The following is a 24,397-nucleotide window of genomic DNA, read 5'->3' as shown; positions in this document are numbered from 1 at the left end:
TTTATTCATGAAGCGCCATTCCTTTTCTTTAGGTTTAGACATGTTAATATTACAGCCATGCTAGTTAGCATAAAGTGACAGTTATGAGCCATAAGGAAATTTTCTGACTTAATTTTTACACAACTACATAATGAGTTTTAGTGGGCGGGTTTGGGGGGAGGTTGGAGGGGAGGGAATCAGTCTATTGTACGTTTAGGTAGTTTAGGTAACTGATTTTCACTACCAACAGTAGACCAACAGTAGACACCATTCTTCATGTTGGTAAGTATGGAAAGGTTTTTTTTTAATGCGTTTTGTAAGCCAATTAAGTCTATAAATCTCTCTGAAACCTTATTTAATCTGTCACTACAATAATTTTGTAGTTATGCTAAGAGCCATGTATATTTTTAGGTGATTCTTATTTTTGTTCCTCCTTCTAGGTAAACAAGGAGGCAGAAAAGTTTCATTGTTTTATATTTTCTCAAAGTATCTTTAATAAGACTAAACTTCTTCATTCTAGTATGAATTTCCAAATGTAGTCATCATGATCTACCAATTTCCTAAGAAAAAGCCCCTTATCAGTTTTAATTTTTGTTCCAAAGAGTGGTTGAAGAGCTTGGACTTCATGTGGTTTCTAGAAATGTTTTTGGCTATGGAACCTAAGTTTCAAATACAATTAATAGTTTCAATGTGACTTAGTCCTTGGGCTTAATTGGGTTGAATAAAATCTAAATATATCCTTTTGGAACAGAACACTTTAATATTTGGGGGAATGTGGCACTACCAAAAGAAGACTACTAACACATCAAATGTTGACTTTGTTCCAGGAGAACCCCCACCACCCCTTTATTGGCCCCTTTTATTGTACCAGATCTATTTCTCTATATTTTGTCATTCAGTGAATTGAAGTCCTATGGTATAATGCACTCATTAGGAGAAGAATGTTTTTAAATGTTCTTTTAATGATGGCCCAAAAAGGATTTGACACAGCAAGATGCATGTGTTACTGTACTGAGAATATAGAATAATAGTGTCACTAAATTTAAGACCTCTTCCCAGTCTTGCTGTTCCTAGCAAGAAGTTTGGCCTGTGACTGCACTTACTGTTTGTGCTCATCAGAAACTGTCAATGTCTGCTTTTCTTTTAACTTTGCAGTCTGTAACATCACGCTGTTTATTAAAAAAAGAAAAAGAAAAAATGACTTGTGTCCAAACAATCCTTAGTGTACTATGTACTTTAAACAACAACAACAAAAAAACTGTGATAATTACATTTTGCCTTTTTTTATACTTAAAAGCAAACCGGTGTTCCTAATACTCAAAATTGAGCTGAACTTGAGTTCTTACCAATAATGACTAAGAATAGTTGATTGAAAACCTGAAACTATTATGTCTTAAAAGGCAACTTTTCTGCCCCAGTAAATTGATGAATATTGAGAGACATATCTGAATATTAACTTCTTTTAAGCATAAAGCATTATGTGTTTCAAGCAGAAATATATGTATATACGTACACGTATGAATGTGTTTGTATATGCAGACAGATTTTTTTCAAATCAGTTAAAGACCAGAACCTAAAAAGTGAGGTTAGGGTGGAAGCAAACTGGTTTTGCTTTCAGTTATCATAAACTTTGCAAAGGGAAAGTCTGGGCTTTCCTTGGACTAGTAATACATGTGGGCATTGATACTTTGTACTTCTAAGCAATTAACAAATAATTGCTTAAATTTTCTTTGCCAAATGGTTTGCATGACTTTGAATTAACATTGTTCTAAATTGACTTTGTTCTCCAAGCATAATGGCTCTCTTTCCTGAGATGAGATCAGGAGATGAACCAAGTAGCTGCACTCTGTGAGTGGAAAACTGTAGTAATTGAAATACTTCAGGTTTCACACTTTAACTTTTTAGGTTTTAAATCAGTGGTTTTGAATTTGTTAGGAGAAAAAATCCCAAGAATTTAATGTTGTTAGATGCATGTCAAACTAAGAAATGACTAGAGAGGTGCCCTTAAGAAATCTGTAGACTCTCAATTTGCAAAACGATTTAAAATATGTGTGTATACATCTATTTTATTTCAGGAAAGTCTGGTATACAAAATAATTTACCACAAACTCTGAAACGGCATGTTCTGGACCTTAAATATATATTACATTTAGCCAAGGGAAGGTGGGAAGGAGTCTTCTCCTACAGTTCCCTACACTAGCCCCTACAACCAGCTGACCAATGAAAGGTACCAAGGCTGACTCAATTTTACTTTTTAATAAGATTTATATATATTTTAGGTGTACAATATGATTTGGTACTTATGTATAGCGAATAATTATAATCAAGCTAATCAATGTATCATCTCACATAGTTACCTTATGTGTGTATCTGCGTGATGAGAACACCTGAAATCTACTTTCTTAGAAGCAAATTTCCAGTATTCAAGATAGTATTATTGTCATCATCTTCATGCTGTACATGAGATCTCTAGACTTAATTCATCTGATAACAAAGTTTGTTCACTTTAATTAACATCTCGACATTTCCCCCACTCCCAATAATCACCATCCTACTCTATGTATCCTACTCTGCCTCTGTGTATTTGACATTTTTGGGTTCCACGTATAAGTGAAATGCAGTTTTTTCCCCCCTTTGTGTGTATGGCTTATTTTACTTAGCATAATGCCCTCTGGGTTTATCCATGTCATTGCAAATGGCAGGGTCTCCTTTTTTAAGTCTGAATAATATTCCATTGTGTGTAGATACACACCTCATGTATGTGTGTTTTCTCTGTGTGTGTGTGTGTATAAGATCACAATTTATTCATCTGTTGATGGACAGTGGTGGTTCCATATCTTGGCTACTGTCAGTAATGCTCCACTGAACTGGGGAGTGCAGATTGTCTCTTGGAGGTACTGATTTCATTTCCTTTGGGTATATACCCGAAGAGGGATAAGGCTGGCTGAACATTGAAACTTAGAAAACAATTTTTTTTACCTACTAACGTTTTTGAGCACTTTTACTAGATGCCAGAAGTTGAGCGAGGTATTTTATATACTCTGCCTTGTTTATTCCTTAACCCCATAAAGGAAGAGGTTATCCTCATTTTATAAGTGAGAAGAGAGAGGCTTGAACCTTCATTTCAGTTCAGCAGAATTGCCCAAAGATACATATCTAAAAAGCTGTAATGATGACCTATGAATTCACATAAAATCCTCTGAGATAAGTGTTTTTTCTACCATTCCACACTAGAAAGAAGAGAAAGCACCAAAATTGTTCATTATATGTGAAGTCAGTATCCCCCCCCCCAACCACAGGGTTTCTATTTATTTTTTTTAATTTTCTCATTTTTTGTGAAGTCAATATTGCTCTAATTATCCAGTCTATTTAGTCATTTGTGACTTGAAATTCATATGAAAAAGCATATTGACTTAGCAAATTTTCTGTTTTGATTACATCTGCATATATAAGTTGCTTCAAAAGTCTCATTCTTTCTATTGTCCATGATATATGACTTTTTAGTAAAATTTAAAGATACTTCAAGGCACGTTGGTTTTCAGAACAAACTCTTTTCAACTCATATTCAGCTTACTCTGGAAAGCACTTGTTGGGAGAGCCTTGTGACATTCATTAGTTAGTAACCATAGTTGAGTCATTAATTAAAGCTCGGATATTTGCTGACTATCCATGGGGGACCTGTCTACAATGTGGATCATCTGACATGAATGTTAAATTTCATCTAGTACAGTCTCTCCCTGCTTCACATTTCTGGCCGTCTCTCCCACTCCCACCAGAATGTGCACAGAATAAAATGAGCTTATGGAAAGCATAATTAACTAGAAAAATGTGGCTGAAAGCAAAATTACATGGTACATGGCAAGGTTAAGTATGAATAGCTCCAAACTTAGTGAATTTGCTAGGCAGCAGCTTTCCTCCTCATTCATGAATGGGGAGGTAGAATGGTAGCCCACATTTTTTGGAAATTACCAGATTATTCTCTTCCTAACTTGATCGTGAATGACTTGATTTTCACTACGATTTTTTTTTTTTTGAGAAATATTTTGAGGTGAACTCTGTTGCCAACAATGAGACTGGCCATTCAGTGGTCAGCAGGTAGATGCCCTCATTGTGTACTCCACACCAACAGGTTCCACGAAAGCCGAAATTAGATCAAGCACAGCTACCTGAAGCCTGTGTTGCCATGAAGAAACAAAAGCACTGCCTTGGCTCACGTGGAATATGTGGGGTAGAGGAAAAGATGGTGAGTTTGTGGTTATTTATAGAATAAATGGACTACATAATGAGGCTTTTTAAAATTGTTTCTTCCTGTGTGAAGTATCATACTTGATTTGAATTGCCTCTACATGGTTAGTCTCCAAGCAGGCATCATGAGGTCCTCAGGCGCAAAAATTGCCAAGCATCCAAAGGCCAAGACCTTAATGTGGCCACCATCATAAGATTTCTCTGCTCCTTTCTTGGTTCCTCCCCATGCTCCACAGTTTGAATCGATGCTGTTCCATATAAGGTATTTTGCCACCTACCTCGTCTCTGTGTGGGGGGCTATATTTTTCACACAATAGGGACAGGTGCTGTGTTAATCTCACCATGCCGACAATCAGGGCACCACCTAGCAGAGTCAGCGTCGGCCAGAATAAACAGTGGAAGATAACCATTTGGTCGTACTTTTTTATGAGAATGACATCTTCAGATCGGCTGTCTGGACTGTAGAAGCATGAAAAAGGGGTCCCATTTTTGTGATCGAAGAATTCCTTTATGTCCAGAGCACTGTTGAGCAAATCATTCCTGTCTCGGTGGCACTTGGGTGTGTAAAAGCACTAGGGATATGAAGGAGGAAGAAAGATGAGGACACTGTCCCTGAAACCAAGCATTTAAGCAACAGTTTTAATTCTGAAAAGGCTTCAAACCGAAGCTATTCATGGAGAGTTTCAATCTCAGAAGGTGATGAAACCTGTTGCAGAGCCCATGGGGAAGGGTGGACAGGAGGGCACAGAGGGAAATGGCCATTTCCAGGCACGAGGCAGAAATGGGGGAAGGGATTCTTAGAATATAGACATGGCAGAAGAGGCAGTGAACAGCATTATAAGGACCGTGCTCTCTCCACATACAGGCACTTGGTCTTTGTCCACTCAAAAAATATCTGTTGAGCTCACTATGTGCTTTCAACACCTATGAATGCCTCTAGCCTAGCTGTCTTTATTTCCCATAGAAAATCTTTCCCTAAGGGATAGAGTGTTGAGGCTTCTGCCCTAGGCCCACAAAGCCTTCCTACATAGGCTTTGGTTCATGGAGGGCAGAACCAGTGAAGGGATGGGTCAGCTGGTGATTTTTTTTTTTCCAAAAAACTTGAGATTTTTAGCATATTCACTAGGCACTCATGGCACTGTGCTTAAGGCCTACAGAAATGTTTGAGACCTTAAAAACTATTGCATCCAAAACAGAAATCATCAGATGGATTAGTGCCCAAGTAAAGACAACAAAGTATAGCATGTTAACTAATCTAATGCAAGCTAACTTTTTCATAGTTGGGTGTAAGTAAACACTATAAACATATGAACCAATTTAGTAACCTATTAAAATCAAAATTATAATAATCCTTTAAATTTATTTGATAAGAAAAATTGTTTACTTGATTTAAGATGTGTTGTGAGTACATTTTCACATTTTTTATATGTTAGGGAGTAGGACTTCCAAAAGTAAAACTGCCCACAATTGACTCTGTTCACTGGCTCAGCTGGAAAATTCTAGACACCAGTTCGCAAAATTGGAATAATTCCTTTCCATTCTATATACCCCATTTTTTCCTCCAAGAATGCTTTTAGCTTCCTTTATCCTGTAAAGGCATTCACTGGAGGGAAAGAGCTTTATCCCTAGAGATGGTCTGGGGTACTGCACTCTGCTGGGGACAGTCTGGCACAGAAAGGAGGGCTGTAATTAGAACTCCTTCATTACATGAACTTTACATTACCTTGGAATTTATCTGGACAGCCTCTTCATTATAATGTAGGAGAGCTTTCTGACCTGAATGGGTGAGGTTCACAAACACCTGAAGACATGGGTACTTGCCCTGCCCTCGGCAGTCCACACCACAGGTGAAAGCACAGTCCATCCAGTCATCCATGATATGAGCGTGGATGATAGTACAGTTTGATTCTTCTCTCTGAGTGCTTCAATTGGAAAAAGATAAATGATCTTCACCCTCTACAATTTCATTTTTTATTTCTCTCTATCTTTTTTTAAGAGAGAGAGAGAGAGAGAGCAAGTGGAGGGAGGGAGGGGCAGAGAGAGAGGGAGAGAGAGAATCTCAAGCTGACTCCACACCCAGCATGGAACCCAATGCAGGGCTCGATCTCAAGACTCTGAGATCATCACCTGAGCCAATATCAAGAGTCAATGCTCAACCAACTGAGCCTCCCAGGTGCCCCAGTTTTATATTTCTAATGTGATAGCCCAAGGCATTTATATATTTAAAGGTAATGTAGAACCATTACAGAAGGTACATAGTGGTTAGGAATCATGGAGAACATTGTGAAAGGGGATAAACAGCAAACTGCTAAGTTTCATCTCAATTATGACCCTCTTGGTGTATTTCTAACTACACCAACCCTTTGATCAATGGTTTTCAAACTTCAGCATCAACTGAGCAAGTGTGTTAGTGGTGTATTTCTAACTACACCAACCCTTTGATCAATGGTTTTCAAACTTCAGCATCAACTGAGCAAGTGTGTTAGAGGGAAGAATTTGTGGATTCTATGGCTTCACTCCTCGAGATTTGTATTCAGTTGATCTGAGTTGAAGCCCAAAAATCTATATTTAGCCATATTTAAGATGCAGGTATTTGGCAAACCATGCTTTGACAAATATTACTGTAACCACATAGTCAGAAATCATACCCTCTCTCATGCTTTGTCATCTCAAGATGTACCCATTTTCCTGCCCTATGGAAATGTGCCTTTGGATGGAGTCCAACCACACTCAATGTGGCCCTGGGTCAACATAGCCTAGTAACAAGGTACATTTGCATGGTCTCTGTCTACTTCCAAAGAGCAAACAAATCATAGAAGGAATATCTCATGCGAAAACTTACTATGTTTTGCTATCAGTAAGTTCCTTGAGGTCAGGAGGTACATCCTATTCTTCTTTATGTTCCTCAAAGCAAGAAGCACCATGCCTCCCACATAGTAGAGGCTCAGTACATGTTACAGTGAATTAAATTTTATTGGAAAATGTTACTTTGAGAATTTTCTCATGTACTACACACACAGAATGTTCTAGGTGCTATGAAAAGTGGTAGGCAAAATTCCTGCTCATGAAGATTTTGTGGTGGTGTTGAAAAGACAGATCGGTATGAAATGATTAGAGGACAAGTTTTAGATAAAGGAAATGAGGGTCAGAGGAAATGCTTAATTGAATGTACAGCACCAGCTCCTCATGCACCCTCACACGTGTAAGCGGGTCCCTGTGTTTATTTCCTGGAGACTTAAACACAAGAAGTAAGATAAGCAAACTCTAAAGTCAATGTTTGAAATGCCTCATTGAAACTAGGGTCACACTATACTCCCATTGAGATCTTTGGTCATGAGTAAGCATTTTCTTTAATAAACTTGGGAGACGGTGCCATTCAAAATAATCTTGAGGCAAGGGCATAAAAAACAAACACTGGATGGAGCCTAAGAAGAATAAAATTTGAGGCAAGTAAAATACAAATATGGAAAATAAGGTTCTTTCCACAGGTTTAACACTAGCCTTCTTTCTCACAAAATTAAATTCTGCACTTATTTAGACCAGGAATCTTAAAATCATACTTTAGAGGCCCCTGTTTGTCTGTGTTAGAGCTAAGCTCTCCGAATTTCCATGCACAAGGACCAGGCCAGGCCTCTCCAGTAGAACCAGGGATGTATTTAGAGCTGAAAACATGAGCATGCTCTTTTGATAACACTGTGTGTCTATGTGTCTACAAGTAGGCAAAGTCCATAATTTGGTTGAAAGATAAGAGTCTAAGGGAGTAGGGACAGGTACAAGCTACTCAGGCCATTTTCCCTGAAGCAAAACCAGTCTCTGAGGTAGCACAAGATCACAAGGCAAGAGACAGAGGAGAACATACCACTCTTAAGCATTCATGTAATTATTTTAAGCAAACAATTTCTAGAAATGCTTAGAAAAGTAAAATTTAAATATGAGCAACAGTTTGGTGTTAGGTTGCAGAAGGTATCCTTGAAATTTCTCCCAAACTGTCACATTTAAAAAATAATCTGACCTGGATTTTCATACAAGTGCACATACATGTCTACACACACACACAATTTATTCAGCTTACATAAATATGTATAATATAGCTAGCTAGATAGGTAGATATAGATACAGATACAGATATAGATACAGAAGTAATAGGAAAAGGGAGGGAGTAGAGAGTAAGGATACAATCATGTATCCTGCAGACCATAATATCCCTTACAGTTATGAGAACTGGGCCACAAATTTGACTCTGAGCTTCCTAGCAGCCAAAGCAATGAAGGAAATACAAATACATATAAGATTCCTGGTGTCCACTGAATAAAAGCTGGTTGATCAGAAGCAGAACATATTCTCCTGGTGCTAATACTAGGGGGGAAATTCTGGGCACTTCTAATTGTAGCACTGTGTGCTGTAGTGAGGGGGACCTCCACATTATTGCCCTAATAATGTAACTTAGGAATGGCAAGAGATGAGTCTAATAAATAACAAAAGCAGGCCGCCTACTTCTTGCCCTATGACCCTTTTTCCCCACTGATCTCTTAGGCCTTCCTCTCCCCATTCTCCCAAAGTTCTATAATTCTTTGGCTAACCAAAGGGAAAGTGTCCCTTGCTTTTCCCCTGCCCCGTACTGCCCTCCCTCAAAGTACCCCCATGTTGTGTAAGCCATCTTCCAAAATTAAACCTGTGCTCCCCTGCCCTAATGAAATCTCCCATCCCTCCTATGGCTGCAAACTTTATTTAAGTATTAGGAGGCAAGGAGTCATATCAAAATGACAGGCCAGTTCTTTACTGGCTAAGTGACCTTGGGCAAGTTACTTGACCTTTCTGAATCTTAGCTTGCTCATTTTTAAAAGGAAAATTAAAACAATAAAATAATGCTACCATTAGCATTAGACCACAGACTTAAATAGGATAAAATATAGTATATTTTGGCATATAATATATGTTTGATAAATGCTGTTATTAGATGTATTTAATAAAGAAAAAAAACATAAGGAAACTAACATTTATTGAGCTACTACCATGTGCTAGATAGACATTATCAAACTCGAAAAACTCAATAACTTTTATTGTGCTCATGTAAAAGACTTAAATTAACCATTCCCTGTGCTATCTGCTTGTTTGTTTGGTTGGGTTTTTTTTAAAGATTATATTTATTTATTTGACAGAGAGAGAGAGCAAACACAAGCAGGGGAATGGCGGGCAGAGGGATAAGGAGAAGCAGACTCCCCACTGAGCAGAGAGCCCAATGTGGGGCTCAGTCTCAGGTCCCTGGAATCATGACCTGAGCAGAAGGCAGACACTCAACTGACTGAGCCACCCAGGCACCCCTGATATCAGCTTGTTAAAGGAAGAATTTATTACCTACATGCATATCTAATGTATGGATTAGTTGTTGAAAGTATTTTTCAGATCGAAGAGGGTGAGTGGCAAAGGAATATCTTCGGCTTTCTCACCACCCCTTCCTCCACCCTCAACTACCTCCCAGCACTGAGACAAACAGGTGTTTCTATCTTCCCTTAGATAATGATTAGGAGGGCTGAAGAAGCCACAACCAGCCTCTTCTCCACCACTGTGTTTGGTCTGATCTGAATTGAAAACTCTGGGTCTCCTTTCTCTGTTTCTTACCTGAGCAAGAAAGGCTTTAGAATGGTTATTCCAAACAAGAAGAACATGAGGACCGAGAAGCCCATCATTGCAAACCCTAGCAGCATGGCTCGGTCCTCTCCGGCACTGGATGGCAGCTTCTTGTGCACATCAGGGAGGTCTCCATCATTGTGGTCTACATTTCTATTCCTCCCTGAGGCAGAAAAGGCTGTCCTTTGGGGGAAGTAAAAAGAAGATATTTTAATAAACTCAGAAAAATGGGAGCATTTACCAACTCATGGTGGTCGGAAGGATGATCCCATTTGCCATCCACCTGAAGGGGTTGTGATCAGGTTCAGAGCAACACAATGAAATCCCACGTTCAGAGCTTGGTTAAAAACCCAGTCAAACAAGCTAAATTTATGTGTTATAAAATATAATTAATATAATATTTTTTACAAATAACAATAGTAAGAAGTCTTTAGAGATCTGTTTAATCAATGAATAGAAAAGAATTACCTATAAGTAGTTTTCATTTGGATAGTTTTCATATATATGTATGTAAATAAGTATTATGAACTTGGTTATCAGTTAAGGATACTGCACATTCCCCCTGAAAATAATTTTTACATTCTTCAATGAGTTCCATATGTAAAGAATGACTCAAAAAGTTCAGATTCAGAAGTAACAACATCTGGAAATAGTAGGATTTGACTTGTTCTTTTATACTGTTCTTTTATAGGGAAAGGCAGTAAATCTATCATGCAGCTTGGTGGCCCATGGCCAGTCCTTTCAGAATAAGGAAGTTTTCACTGCTCTCTTCTCCTCTCTGCTCTCCTCCTCTCTGTTCACTCACAGATCTGTGTGAATGGCCCTACATTTCTTCTCTCCCTCTCTCTGCTCTATACCCCCCAAAGGATGTGATAAGTTATTTCACAGTAGGGGTCCAGTGAACATTAAAAACCAAAATGAAGGTTGCTAACTGGTGACCCACGGACAGTATCCAGCCCACGGATAAGTTTTTGTTTTTTTTTTTTTAATTTTCTGTGTGTTTTTTTAATGTGGGATTAGTTGCTAACACTTTAAAAAATTGTGAAATTTGGGGGGCACCTGGGTGGCTCAGTCATTAAGTGTCTGCCTTCGGCTCAGGTCATGATCCCAGAGTCCTGGGATTGAGCCCCGCATCAATCCCTGCTCAGTGGGAGCTTGCTTCTCCCTCTCCCACTGTTGCTCTGCCTGCTTGTGCTCTCTCGCTTTCTCTGTCAAATAAATAAATAAAATCTTTTTTTAAAAATTGTGAAATTTTTCATAGAAATGCTGATTACTGACTTTTGAAAACAATCATAAGGTTTACACTCCTGTCTATGAACAGCTGGCCAAGCCAAGCAGAGGCTGTCCCTATGGACCGGCATGTATTCTCCAATTTGCCATAGTTTCACCACTTCCTATGGTCAATGTCATTGATTTGCAGATCTTTGCTCAGTAGGCGTATGCAGTCCCAGATGTAGTTCCACTTTAAGAATCTTAACAAAATCTTAAGCCAAATAAATGCAGTTATAATGGTAGAAACTCAGACACCATCAAACTGAATAAAAAGCTTACTAAAATGTAAAGCTGAGCAACACTTTGTCAAGGGAATTGCTAGTTGTTTTCTTCCAAAAGTATATTTTATACTTTACCCCCACATCCTTCCCCTTCCTCTCCCTAGCTGCTTTTCTCCCTGGCAAAATCTTCAAAATTCAAAGACAGTGAGGGGAAGGTCAAGTAATCCAGGATGCCCTAGGAGCCTGCAGTGGGAAGCACTGGTCTCAGAGGATTGCAGCACTCCTGGGTTAATACTACTTTGGGGGCACCTGGGTGGCTCAGTGGGTTAAAGCCTCTGCCTTCGGCTCAGGTCATGATCTCAGGGTTGTGGGATCAAGCCCTGCATCGGATTCTCTGCTTACAAAGGAGCCTGCTTCCCTTCCTTTCTCTCTGCCTGCCTCTCTGCCTACTTGTGATCTCTGTCTGTCAAATAGATAAATAAATAAATCTTAAAAAAAAAAAAAAACTACTTTGGGAATCAAGGATGTGGTTTGGGGATTTTTAATCTCTTTTGATATTTTACTCACCTTTTATCATCCCACCCTCAGAGAATAGGCAGGAAAATCAATTTTTTAAATGAAATTTGAGGCAGTACATTTTATAATTCATAAATAATTATAATAAAGAGAAGAGTTTTAGCCACAAAGTAAGATTAGATATTTTGTAGGTTTCCAGTACCCAATACCCTGTCTTTTCCCTCATGTTCTGAACTGGACTATAGTTGCTTCATACTGTAAGTCATCCTGGAGGTTGGTTGTGAGATACTTATGGAATCCATGCATGAAGAGGTTTATTATGAGGTCTCCCTGGCACTTGCAACATATGGATTTAATAGACCCAAGCATAATTGTTGATAGGCAAAACTGGCATAATTTCAGTGTGCATGGACAGCATCCACACAGGGGAAAACCTTTGATCATCTAACCCTAGTGGCCAAGATGCTAGTGTTCCTGAGTTCCATAGGAATATAACAGAAAGACCATTCTTGGCAGGCCACCTCCCACCCCACCCCAGGGCAATGCACAGATAGCAGACTGAAACACACAATCCTCCTATAAAAAGTCCTATTTACTTAGCCTGGAGCTCCAGCCTGAAGTACAGGCTTCAGGTTTCCCATACATCTAGAGACTAAGAGCCATTCCCAGGGAACATAGGAAGGGAGACACAATCCTTGCACACCTTCTTGGTCTTGCTATAGCTCAATAAGACCTCCCAGAAAGGAGCTTATACACTTGTCTAGAGCCCTAATTTTTGTAACTCTCATCCAGGAGACACCTCTAGATCACCTGATCTAAAGGCCAACTAGGTTTCCAGTTGCAGCCCCAAAGGACTGTAAAAATTTGCATACTTTGACAGCTGCTGCCTGAGGGGCTGGCTTCTAATCAGACTTAAGCAAGGTGCTAAATGAAATTCCTCCCCTTGGAACATTAAAAGGTCTTGACCTACCTGCTAGGACACATAAAGAATAAATCAGGCAGTTTAGACAACCATGAAGAGATAGCCAAGAGCTAGAGAAGGGTGAATGAGAAGATTCATCACCTAACCAAGGCTATTCCTTCAAGGCTGAGAGAAGGAGTTGTTTTGCCCAATACACAGACACCAACACAGAGTGAAGCAAAATGAGGAAACAAATAAATACTTCCCAATGGGAAAAAAACAAAAAACAAAAAACACAACCTCAGAAAGAGATGAGAAAGCTACCTGATAAAGAATTCAAATTAATAGTCATAAAGCTGCTCACCAAACTCAGAAGAAGAATGAGTAAACATGGTGAAAACTTCAAAAAAGAGAGATTATCAGAAAGTACCAAACAGAAGTCACAGAACTGAAGAACATAATAATGGAACTGAAGAACTGAACTGAAGAGTTCAATATACTATTGAATACCCAATGGCAAACTGGATGAAACAGAACACATCAGCAAGCTGGAAGGCAAAGCAATAAAACTCACCCTGACAGAGCAGCAAAAAGAAGAAAAATTTTTTTAATTGAAGACAACTTAAGAGACCAACATCAAATAGCACAACATTCACACTATAGGAGGTCTCAAAAGGAGAAGAAAGAGAAAATGGGGCAGAAAAGTTATTTGAAGAAATAATGGCTAAAAACCTCCCTAGGGAAGGAAACAGACATCCAGCTCTAGGAAGTCCAGAGAGTTTCAAACATGATGAACCCAAAGAGATCCACACCAAGACACATTATAATTAAAATGTCAAAAGTTCAAAGTAAAAAGAAAATCTTAAAGCAGCAAGAGAAAAACAAATTGTTATGTACATGGGGAAACCTCAAAAGGCCATCAGTGGATTTCTCAGCAGAAACTTTGCAGGCCAGGAGGGAGTCACCTGACATAGTCAAAATGTTGAAAAGAAAGGGGCGCCTGGGTGGTTCAGTGGGTTAAAGCCTCTGCCTTCGGCTCAGGTAATGATCTCAGGGTCCTGGGATCGAGCCCCGCATCGGGCTCTCTGCTCAGCGGTGAGCCTGCTTCCTCCTCTGCCTGCCTCTCTGCCTACTTGTGATTTCTGTCAAATAAATAAATAAAATCTTTAAAAAAAAATTTTTTTGGAAAAGAAAAAAATTCCAACCATGAATATACTACTCAGCAAGGTTATCATTCAGAATTGAAGGAAAGATAAAAAGTTTTCCACATAAGCAAAACTAAAGTACACCACTCCTAAACTGGCCTAACAAAAAATGTTACAGGGATTTCTTTAAGCTGAAAAGAAATTGCACTAGTTAATACCAAGAAAACATACAAAATAAAAAATCTCACTGGAACAGGTAAATGTTATGGGTAGTGAAGTAGCCACTTATAAAGTAATAAAATTAACGAAAACTATAATTAGTTAAGAGATACATAAAATAAAAACAAATAAAATATGACATCAAAAACATAAAATAGCTCTGGAGAGGGGAGTAAAAATTTAGTTCTGAAATATGTTCAAATTTAAAATCAACTATTATAGGGGTGCCCAGGTGGATCAGTCAGTTAAGCCTTTGCCTTTGGTTCAAGTCATAGTCCCAGTCTCCTGGGATGGAACCCCACATCAGGCTCTCTGCTCAGCGGTGAGCCTCCTTCTCCCTTGCCCACTGCCTGCCACTCCCCTTGTTTGTGTGCACACACATTCTCTCTCTGTCAAATGAATAAATAAAATCTTTTTAAAAACTTGAATTATATTCATAATATGATATATGTGAACCTCATAGTAACCACAAAGCAAAAACTGATAGTAAATACACACACACACATCAAAGAGGGAGAGAAAGGAAAAGAAAATCAAAATACAAAGAAAGAGAAGAAAGGAAGAAAGAAGAACTACAAAAACAGCCAACAGAAAACAATTAACAACATGTCAGTAAGTACACACTTATCAATAATTAATTTAAGTGGGGGCGCCTGGGTGGCTCAGTGGTTTGGGCCGCTGCCTTCGGCTCGGGTCATGGTCTCAGGGTCCTGGGATCGAGTCCCACATGGGGCTCTCTGCTCGGCAGGGAGCCTGCTTCCCTCTCACTCTCTCTGCCTGCCTCTCCGCCTACTTATGATCTCTCTCTGTCAAATAAATAAATAAAATCTTAAAAAAAAAAAAAAAATTAAAAAAAAAATAATAATAATTAATTTAAGTGTAAACATATTAAATTCTCCAATCAATATAAAGTGTCTAGGGTGCCTGGGTCACTCAGTGGGTTAAAGCCTCTGCCTTCAGCTCAGGTCATGATCCCAGGGTCCTGGGATTGAGTCCCGCACTGGGCTGTTTGCTCATCAGGGAGCCTGCTTCCCCCTCTCTCTCTGCCTGCCTCTCTGCCTACTTGTGATCTCTGTCTGTCAAATAAATTTTAAAAATCTATTAAAAAAATAAAGAGTATCTCTATGGATTTTTTAAAAAAGCAAGACACATTTATATACTGCCTACAAGAGACTCACTTCAAAAGTAAGGATACACACAAACTAAAAGTGGGGGTCAGAAAAAGATATTCCATAAAAATGGAAATAAAAGGAAAGCTGTTGTAGCTATATTCATATAAGACAAAATAAACTTTAAAACAAAGACTGTAATGAAAGACAGAAAGGAGCACTACATAATGATAAAGGGGGCTATCTAGTAAGAAGATACAACATTTATAAATACATATGCATCCAACTAAGAAGCACTAAAACACAGCAAATATTAATAGACCTGAAAAGGGGAAATTGGCAACAATTGTATAATAATAGAAGACTTTAACGCCCCATTTACATCAATTGCTAGATCATCCAGATAGAAAATCAGTAGGAAGACATTGGCCTTACACAACACATTAGAGCACATGGATATATATATATATATATATATATATATATATATATATATATCTTAATAGGTATATATATAGAACATTCCATCCCAAAGCAGTAGACTATACATTCTTCTCAAGTGCACATGGAACATTCTCTAGAATGTATTACACATTAAGCCACAAAATAAGTCTCAAATACAAGAAGACAAAAATCATATCAAGCATCTTTTCTGACCACAATGGTATGAAATTAGAATTCAACATGAGAGGAAAATAAATAACTACACATACTTGGAGATAAAATATGTTATTGAATAACTACTGATCAAAGAATAAATAAAAGGGAAAATTTTAAAAATACCTAGAGACAAGTGAAAACAGAAATATGACATACCAAAATCAACAGGATGCTGCCAAAAGCAGTTCTAAGATGGAAGTTCATATCAATACATATTACCTCAAGAAACAAGAAACAAATGATATAATTTTATACCTGAAGGAAATAGAAAAAGGACAAATGAAGCCCGGAGTTGTAGAAAGAGGAAAATAATATCAGAGTGGAAATAAATAAAACTGAGACAGAAAAGACAACAAAAAAGGGGCACCATGGTGGCTCAGTCAGTTGAGCAGCAGACTCTTGGTTTCATCTCGGGTCATGATCTCAAAGTCTTGGGATCCAACCCCAAGTTAGGCTCTGTGCTCAGTGGGGGTCTATTTGTAGATTCTTTCTTTCCCTCTGCCTCTGCCCCTCCCCCCCACATGGTGCAATCTTTTTTTAAAAAGACAATAACAAAGATAAATGAAAATAAGAGCTGGCTCTTTGAAAATACAAACAAAATTGACAAACCTTTAGCAACAACAACAAAAAAAGACAGAAGGCTCCAATAAATCAGAAATGGAAGAAAAGTTTCAACTGATTCTATAGAAATACAAAGATCATAAGAGACTACTATGCCACTACTACTATTAGAAGCCATCAAATTGGACAACCTATAAGAAATGTATTAATTCTTAAACACTTACAACTTTCAAGACTGAATCATAAAGAAATAAAATATCTGAATAGACCAATTACTAATAAAGAGATTGAATCAGAAATCAAAACCCTCCCAACAAACAAAAGTCTGGGGTTCCATAGAAATGGACAGAGATTTCACTGGTGAATTTTACAACACATTCAAAGATTTCTCAAATTTTTCCAAAACATTGAAGAGAAGGGAATGCTTCCAAACTCATTTACGAGGCCAGCAATACCCTGATGCCAAAACCGGACAAGGAAGCCACAAAAAAAAGAAAATTATAAGCCGATATTCTGATAAACATAGAAGCAAAAATTCTCAACAAAATATTAGTAAGCTGAATTCAACAAAACGCTAAAAGGATGATATACTACGACCAAGTGGGATTTATTCCACAGATTCAAGGATGATTTTACATCTGCAAATCAATCAATATGCTACACCATGTTAAAATAATGAAAGATAAAAACCATATGATCATCTCAATAGATGCAGAAAAGCATCCAGAAAAATTCAAAATCCATTTATGATTAAAAACTCTCAACAAAATAGATATGGAGGGAGAGAACCTCAACATAATCAAGGCTATATATGACAAGTCCACAGCCAGCCTCACACTCAATGGTGAAAAGGTGAAAGCTTTTTCTCTAAGATCAGGAACAAAACAAGGATGCCCACTTGTAGGCAACATAATATTGTAAGTCCTAGCTACAGCAACTAGGCAAGAAAGAGAATAAGAGGCATACAAATTGGAAAAAAAAGAAGTAAAACTGTCACTATTTGCAGGCGACATGGTAGTATATATAGAAAACCCTAAAGACCATCACAAAAACTATTAGAACTAGTAAGTGTATTCAATAACATTGTAGGATACAAAATTAATATACAAAAATTTGTTGTTTCTATACACCGGGAACAAACTACCAGAAAGAGAAACCAAGAAAACAATACTACTTACAAACACAACAAAACAAATAAAATAATTAGGAATAAATTTAACCAGGGAGATGAAAGACCTGTACACTGAAAATTATAAGACATTGACTAAAGAACTTGAAGAAGAAACAAATAAATGGAAAGATATTTTGTGCTCATGGATTAGAAGAATTAATATTGTCAAAATGTCCGTAAAAACCCAAAGCAGTAAGATTCAGTACAATGCCTATCAAAATTCTAATGACATATTTCACAGAAATAAGGACAAATAATTCTAAAATTTACGTGGAACCACAAATGACCCAGAATAACTAAACCAATCTTGAGAAAGAAGAACAAAACTAGAGGTAGCACCTGCTTGGTTTGAAACCATACTGCAAACCTGAAGTTACTGGCATAAAAACAGACAGAAATAAATGGAATGGAATAGAGAGCCCAAAAAGAAACCTATGTTTATATGCCAATTAATTTATTACAAAGGAGACAAGAATATACAGTGGAGAAAGGACAGTCTCCGCAAAAAAAGGTGTTGGGAAATAGGACAGCTACATGCAAAAGAATGAACCTGGACCACTATTTTACACCATATACAAAAATTAACTCAAAATGGATTAAAAACTTCAATATAAGACCTGAAACCATAAAACTTCTAAAAGAAACCATAGATGAAAATCTCTTTAGGATGAGTCTTAATGATATTTTTCTGAATCTAACTCCAAAGGCAAGGAAAACAAAAGCAAAAATAAACAAATACAACGACATCAAACTAAAACCTTTCTGCAAAGAAAAGGAAACCATCAACAAAATGAGAAGGCAGTATACTGAATCTAGGCCCCAAAGGAATCCTATGAAGTTTCAAGGACTATGTGTTCTCATTCAAAAGTAATAAAACACAGTAAGGGCCTTTGAGTGAGAAAAAACAGATTCAGATCCACAAAAAACTTCAGATATTTGGACAGTATATAAAAATGTATCTGTGAGGGGCGCCTGGGTAGCTCAGTGTGCTAAAACCTCTCTGCCTTTGGCTCAGGTCATGATCTCAGGGTCCTGGGATCAAGCCCCGCATCAGGCTCTCTGCTCAGCAGGGAGCCTGCTTCCCTTCCTCTCTCTCTGCCTGCCTCTCTGTCTACTTGTGATCTCTATCTGTTAAATAAATAAATAAAATCTTAAAAAAAAATGTATCTGATATGTTTAAAGAAACAAAGAAAGGATTACAAATATCAAAAACAGCAAGGCTCTGCAATATGACCAGGCCAATATTTAAAAGAATCAAATATAATTTCTAGAAATGAAAAATAAAGAAATTTAAATAAAAACTCCCCGGACAGATTTAACCATGGATTAGACACATCCAAAAAAAGAATTAGTAAACAGAGAGATGGACCTGCAAAACAGCCAGAGTATAAGACAGAGTTTCTGTAATGGAAAATACTAAAGAGAAGTGAAGAAACATGGAGAATAACTAGGAAAGCTCTAACGTAAGATCTATTCAGAATTCCAGAAATAAGAGAAATAAGTCAGAAGCAATATTTTTAAAAGATAATAAAATCTCAGAATTGATGAAAACCTAGTCCTCAGATTCCATAAACCCTGTGGGATAAAAATAAAGAAATCTACACCTAGACACATCACAGAGTTATTACACAGACACCACAACAGAAAATCTTAAAAGCAGCCCCCGAAAAAGGCAGATCAACCACAGAGGAATGACAGGCTGAGATGTCACTTCTCCATAACAGGAATGGAAACCTGAAGACAGGAATATTGTCAATAGCCTGAGAGAAATCATGTGAGATGGAGGACATGGGGAGATGGAGAGGAGAAGTGAGTTGGGGGAAATGGAGGGGGAGACAAACCATGAGAGACTGTGGACTCTGAGAAACAAACTGAGGGTTTTGGAGGGGAGGGGATGGGGGAATGGGTGAGCCTGGTGGTGGGTATTATGGAGGGCAGGTACTGCATGGAGCACTGGGTGTGGTGCATAAATAATGAATTCTAGAACACTGAAAAAAATAAAATTTTTTAAAAATCTTAAAAAAGTCACATGAGACACGCAGAGGTAAAAAGGTTGAAGTTTGTTAGGCAAAGTCTAAAGAAGAGCAAGCTGATGTGAACCTTCAGGTTAAAAAGCCTTTTAGAAGTAAAGAAGGTGATAATATTGATTAAAGAGTCACCTGGAGGGGCGCCTGGGTGGCTCAGTGGTTTAAGCCACTGCCTTCGGCTCCGGTCATGATCTCAGGGTCCTGGGATCGAGTCCCACGTCTGGCTCTCTGCTCCGAAGGGAGCCTGCTTCCCTCTCACTCTCTCTGCCTGCCTCTCTGCCTACTTGTGATCTCTCTCTGTCAAATAAATAAATAAAATCTTTAAAAAAAAAAAAAAGAGTCACCTGGAAGAGCTAACAATACTAATTTACATGTACCTAATAGCACTGCCTCACTGAAGAACTATAGGAAGAAATAGACAAAATCCACTGACAAAAGAGGGGATATTTTGGCACAACCTCTCTGTGAATGAAAGCTCAACCATATAAATTAGCGAGGAAAAGATTTGAGCAAAGTAAGCAACAGGCTTTATCTAAATGATAATACAGAATACTATCCCCTACAGAATATATATTCTTCTCAAACATATAAGCAACAGTTATGAGACCTAACCACAAACCGAGCCATAAAGAAAGCCTCAAGAAATGTCAAAGAATTCATGAGAGTAATGTACTTTTTACACGCTCATGTTACGAAACTTGAAAGATGTGGAAAAGCAGAGAGAAGAGAACAAAAATCACCCAAAATTCTACCACTCAGAGATCATTTCTATTCACTTACAGAGTTATTTCCCCCTCCTCTCTATTATTTTAAATAGAAGAAGATCATTCTGGACATAGTGGGATTTTTTTAATCTTGTCTTTTCACTTAACATAGTAAGCCCTCTTCTGTCACAAGCAATTCTTCGTGACCCTTGTACTGGCTCCATAATATTCCATCAATTGGACATCCCATCAGTTCCTTACCTAGTTCCTTATATTGAATATTGGGGTTTTTCCAGTTTTCTGAAAACATAAACAGCCCTGTAATTAACTTGTGGTATTTTTTTTAAGATTTTATTTATTTATTTGACAGAGATCACAAGTAGGCAGAGAGGCAGGCAGAGGGAGAGGGAAGGAAGCAGGGTCCCTGCTGACCAGCGAGCCCGATGCGGGGCTCGATCCCAGGACCCTGGGATCATGACCTGAGCCAAAGGCAGAGGCTTAACCCACTGAGCCACCCAGCCGCCCCAACCTTGTGGTATTATAAGCGCTTTTCATCCAAGGACCTCAAAGCATTTCAGAATGTCCTAATATGGGGGGGCACCTGGGTGGCTCATTCGGTTAAGCTTCTGCCTTTGGCTCAGGTCATGATCCCAGAGTCCTGGGATCGAGCCCCACATCGGGCTCCCTGCTTGGTGGGAAGCCTGCTTCTCCCTCTTCCTCTGCCTGCCGCTCTGCGTACTTGTGCTCTCTCTCTCTCAATCTCTCTGTCAAAAAAAGAAAGAAAAAATCTTAAAAACAAACAAACAAAGAACGATCTAATTTTGCTCTCTAGCCAGTAAGATGAGTGAATAGAATTTTTATTTCCTTTTGCCAGCAATACATTTCCACTTCCAACCAGTGTGTTACCTGGAGATGTTTAATTCATAGTCTAGGCAGTACCCACCCCCTTCTGTGGCTTCCTGGCAAACTGAACTGACTTTCCCACCAGCCCTTTTTCACCCATTGCTCCAGGCACTTTCTGTCTTAGCCTCAGGCAAACTTGATTTCAAAGAGCTTGAACATGCCCCTCTGGCTGAGATTCCCTGCAGAAGCCAGGAGCCTCTCCCTCCAACACTGTAGCTTATCAAGAAGGGTTCCTTAGAAACATGCTGCTCTTCCTCAAAGTTTAGTAATTCATCTGACCCTCCTTTCACATCTGCATGTAACTTCGAAGCATGGGGATGTTAAATTCGTATTTCCCTGTAATTTGTTTATGTTACAGAGAAGCTGTGGGTAATCATTTTAATCCTTCTATTTTTTAATTACAAAATTGTTTAACAACTTCTTTTGAAGCGCCAAACGAAGTTGCGTAAAGTCAGCATGGTTCATAGAGTTCAGCAAGAGGCAAGGGCAATCATCTGATTGTGCATCTCACCAGTGAAAATGGGAGATGGTCTTGCTTTGGGGAGAACACAACTGCTCTTATGTCTAGTTAATTGTGTTATGAACAGGGCATTAAAACTTGTTCCCTTGCCTGTTCGTCATTTGATTTTCTGCCATATAGTAATTCGCTTTAATTGTCTTTTCACAAAAGCATTAGTGCATTTCAAGGAGAGAAGGGTTTTTGCCTCTATCTCTGTCCCGCTTGTTCTGTCTGTGTCTTCCTCCTCCAACCCTCACCACCGCCCAAATCCCTAATCTCACTTTCCTTTGTTTCTTGAACACCCATGCCATTACCCATTACAGGATGTTGGAAGTGGGTGATGTGATGACCACTGTGGTCTTTACTGTCTCCAGTTACTCAGCTCCCGACTCCACTTGAGCTACTAACAAACCATCCACATTTCCAGATAAAGTGTGTGAACTTGGCTGAGAAATGTACCCCTGGCAAGCTTTTAGTATGCTTTTTCAAACACCTTGAGGCAAGGCTCCTCTTTCAATATCAGCATCCAGTTCTAACAGCTCCACCCACCCAAACCCAGAAGCAGACAGAAGAACTGTAACTTCACTGAAGGCTCACAGCCCCCCTGTTTTGCATTTCTCTGGGGAGGAAAAAAAGCTCCTTAAGATAGCCTTTCTCAGGGCACCTGGGTGGCTCAGTTGGTTAAGCCGCTGCCTTTGGCTCAAGCCATGATTCCAGGGTCCTGGAATGAGTCCCACATCCGGCTCCTTGCTCTGCAGGGAGACTGCTTCTCTCTCCGCCTCTGCCTGATGCTCTGCCTGCTGCTCTGCCTGCTTGTGTGCTCTCTCTCTCTCCCACCCTGACAAATAAATGAATAAATAAAATCTTAAAAAAAAAAAAAAAAAAAGATAGCCTATCTCACTTCCTCCCTTAGAGGGTAATGGGATAGTGTAGAGAGTAGTACATAGACAGCCTGCCAAGGCATGTAGAGACTATTACTGTCTCCACTTTATGGACAAGGGGATGAGGCAGACAGAAATATGACTTGCCCACAGTTAAATAGCTAGTTAAGAAGTGGAACTGAGATTTGAATCCAGGCCTGTGATTCCAGGGCCCATGCATGCTTCTCCAGGCAACCAAGGGCTGGTGGTAGTTTCCTAGCCCCCTCATGCAACCAAAGATATTCACTGAGCATCTAACATGTTCTGGGCCATGTTCTAGTGCCAGGGAAGCAAAGGTGAGTCAAAAAAAAAAAAAAAAAAAAAAAGAAGAAGAAGAAGTCCCTGGCCTTCAAGATTTGCAAGCCAAATGGAGGAGGAAACCAACAAGAAAAGTTGCAGCCCCATGATGCCAGGACTTCTAGGGAAGACACGAAGGTGCCCCCAGGATCCCCTGGGAGGCCTGGCAAGTGGGCAGCCTCAAAGGATGAAGACCAAACCTAAACCTAACCTTGCCAACTCGTTATGGCCGCCCTTCAGCCACTTAATCAGCAAGAGAGGTTCTGGTGGCAACTTACCTCCCCTGGCGCCGCCGGCCACCCTGGAGTGTAATTTGAACGGGGATGCTGAACGGCTGCATGAGAGCGGGGGGCTGGCAAAATGGACTCCTTTCACCTGAGTCATAGCCTCTGAGCGTGCAGGAAGGGTGAAGCTGACGCATCAACGGAAGTGGGGTCCCACCGGGAGCCACCAGTCCCAGTGCAGCCAGGCATCAGAAGTACCCTGGCCTCCCTGGCGGCCACGGGGTGGTGTGCAGAGCACATTTACCAGGAGAGCTGGGAAGTCAAGGCAGCCTGGCAAGAGGAGGTTCTGCAGATTCTTGGCAAGGCAGAGCAGGCAATCCTAGACGCTCAAGAAGACCCTGCATAGCCTTGGGCAGCCAGACCTTCTCCCCACGGTGGCCAGCGCCTGCCTCTGCCTTGTCACCTGTGTTCCGCTTCAGCAGCCGGGTGCATTACCATAGAGACCCAACCGCCTGCGGAAAGTTGAGGCCCAAGGGACCCTATGTAATTGGTGAGGGACATACCCAGGTCAAGGTTTATAAAAAAAGGAAATGTTTTACCCTAACCACGTTTCCTTTCTCACAAATTGTCTCTTAGAGATTTTTCCAGTTAATTGCATGTTCCGATTAAGAGAACTCTTTTTATATCATATGTGATGCTCCAAAAATTCAAGGGCCATAAAATAACTCACCATTAAAACTATATCAAAGTTGTAGAGAACTGTATCAAATACCATTTTATCTTACCCAGAGGATATTTGGAGATCTTTCAGTACCCTCAAATCATGAACATTAATTACCATTACAATGTAGCTTATTAAAACGTGGATAATAGAATGTCAGATAAACCATTTTTGCCATCTGTTTTTAGTAAAGGTAATATCATCTTATCATTCTCCAAAACATAGTGTAAGCATAATCTTGTCTGTAAATATCCACATATATATAGCCAGATTAACTGCTACCTGTAGCTATTTTAATATTATTGAATGAAAAAAAAATTGATATACTTCTGATTTGTATTCTTTTTCTTTTTTTTTCAAGATTTTATTTATTTATTTGACAGAAAGACAGAGAGCACAAGTAAGCAGAGCAGCCGGCAGAGGGAGAGAGAGAAGCAGGCTCTCTGCTAAGCAGGGACCCTGATGCAGGGCTCAA

At 39.2% G+C, this 24,397-nt stretch overlaps 1 protein-coding gene across 2 annotated transcripts; it reads right to left on the bottom strand.

Annotated features, from left to right (window-relative positions):
* Positions 1-185: 185 nt before the first annotated feature.
* On the bottom strand, positions 186-23,317 carry KCNMB3 (potassium calcium-activated channel subfamily M regulatory beta subunit 3). 2 transcript variants are annotated; one of them, XM_046002224.1, is made up of 4 exons: positions 23,256-23,317; positions 9,844-10,035; positions 5,948-6,146; positions 186-1,148 (listed from the first exon to the last, which is right to left on the bottom strand). In XM_046002224.1, the coding sequence occupies exons 1-4, from the start codon at positions 23,315-23,317 to the stop codon at positions 1,095-1,097; spliced, it is 507 nt and encodes a 168-aa protein (XP_045858180.1). In that variant the 3' UTR covers positions 186-1,094. The 2 variants fall into 2 exon arrangements, with proteins under 2 accessions (XP_045858180.1, XP_045858179.1); XM_046002223.1 differs by lacking the exon at positions 186-1,148 and adding an exon at positions 4,413-4,796.
* Positions 23,318-24,397: the final 1,080 nt, after the last annotated feature.

This window comes from Meles meles, chromosome 4 (assembly GCF_922984935.1).
Source record: "Meles meles chromosome 4, mMelMel3.1 paternal haplotype, whole genome shotgun sequence".
Taxonomy (NCBI): Eukaryota; Metazoa; Chordata; class Mammalia; order Carnivora; family Mustelidae; genus Meles; species Meles meles.
The sequence above is the reverse complement of the archived record's forward strand: the minus strand, read 5'-3'. Positions and strand labels throughout refer to the sequence as shown.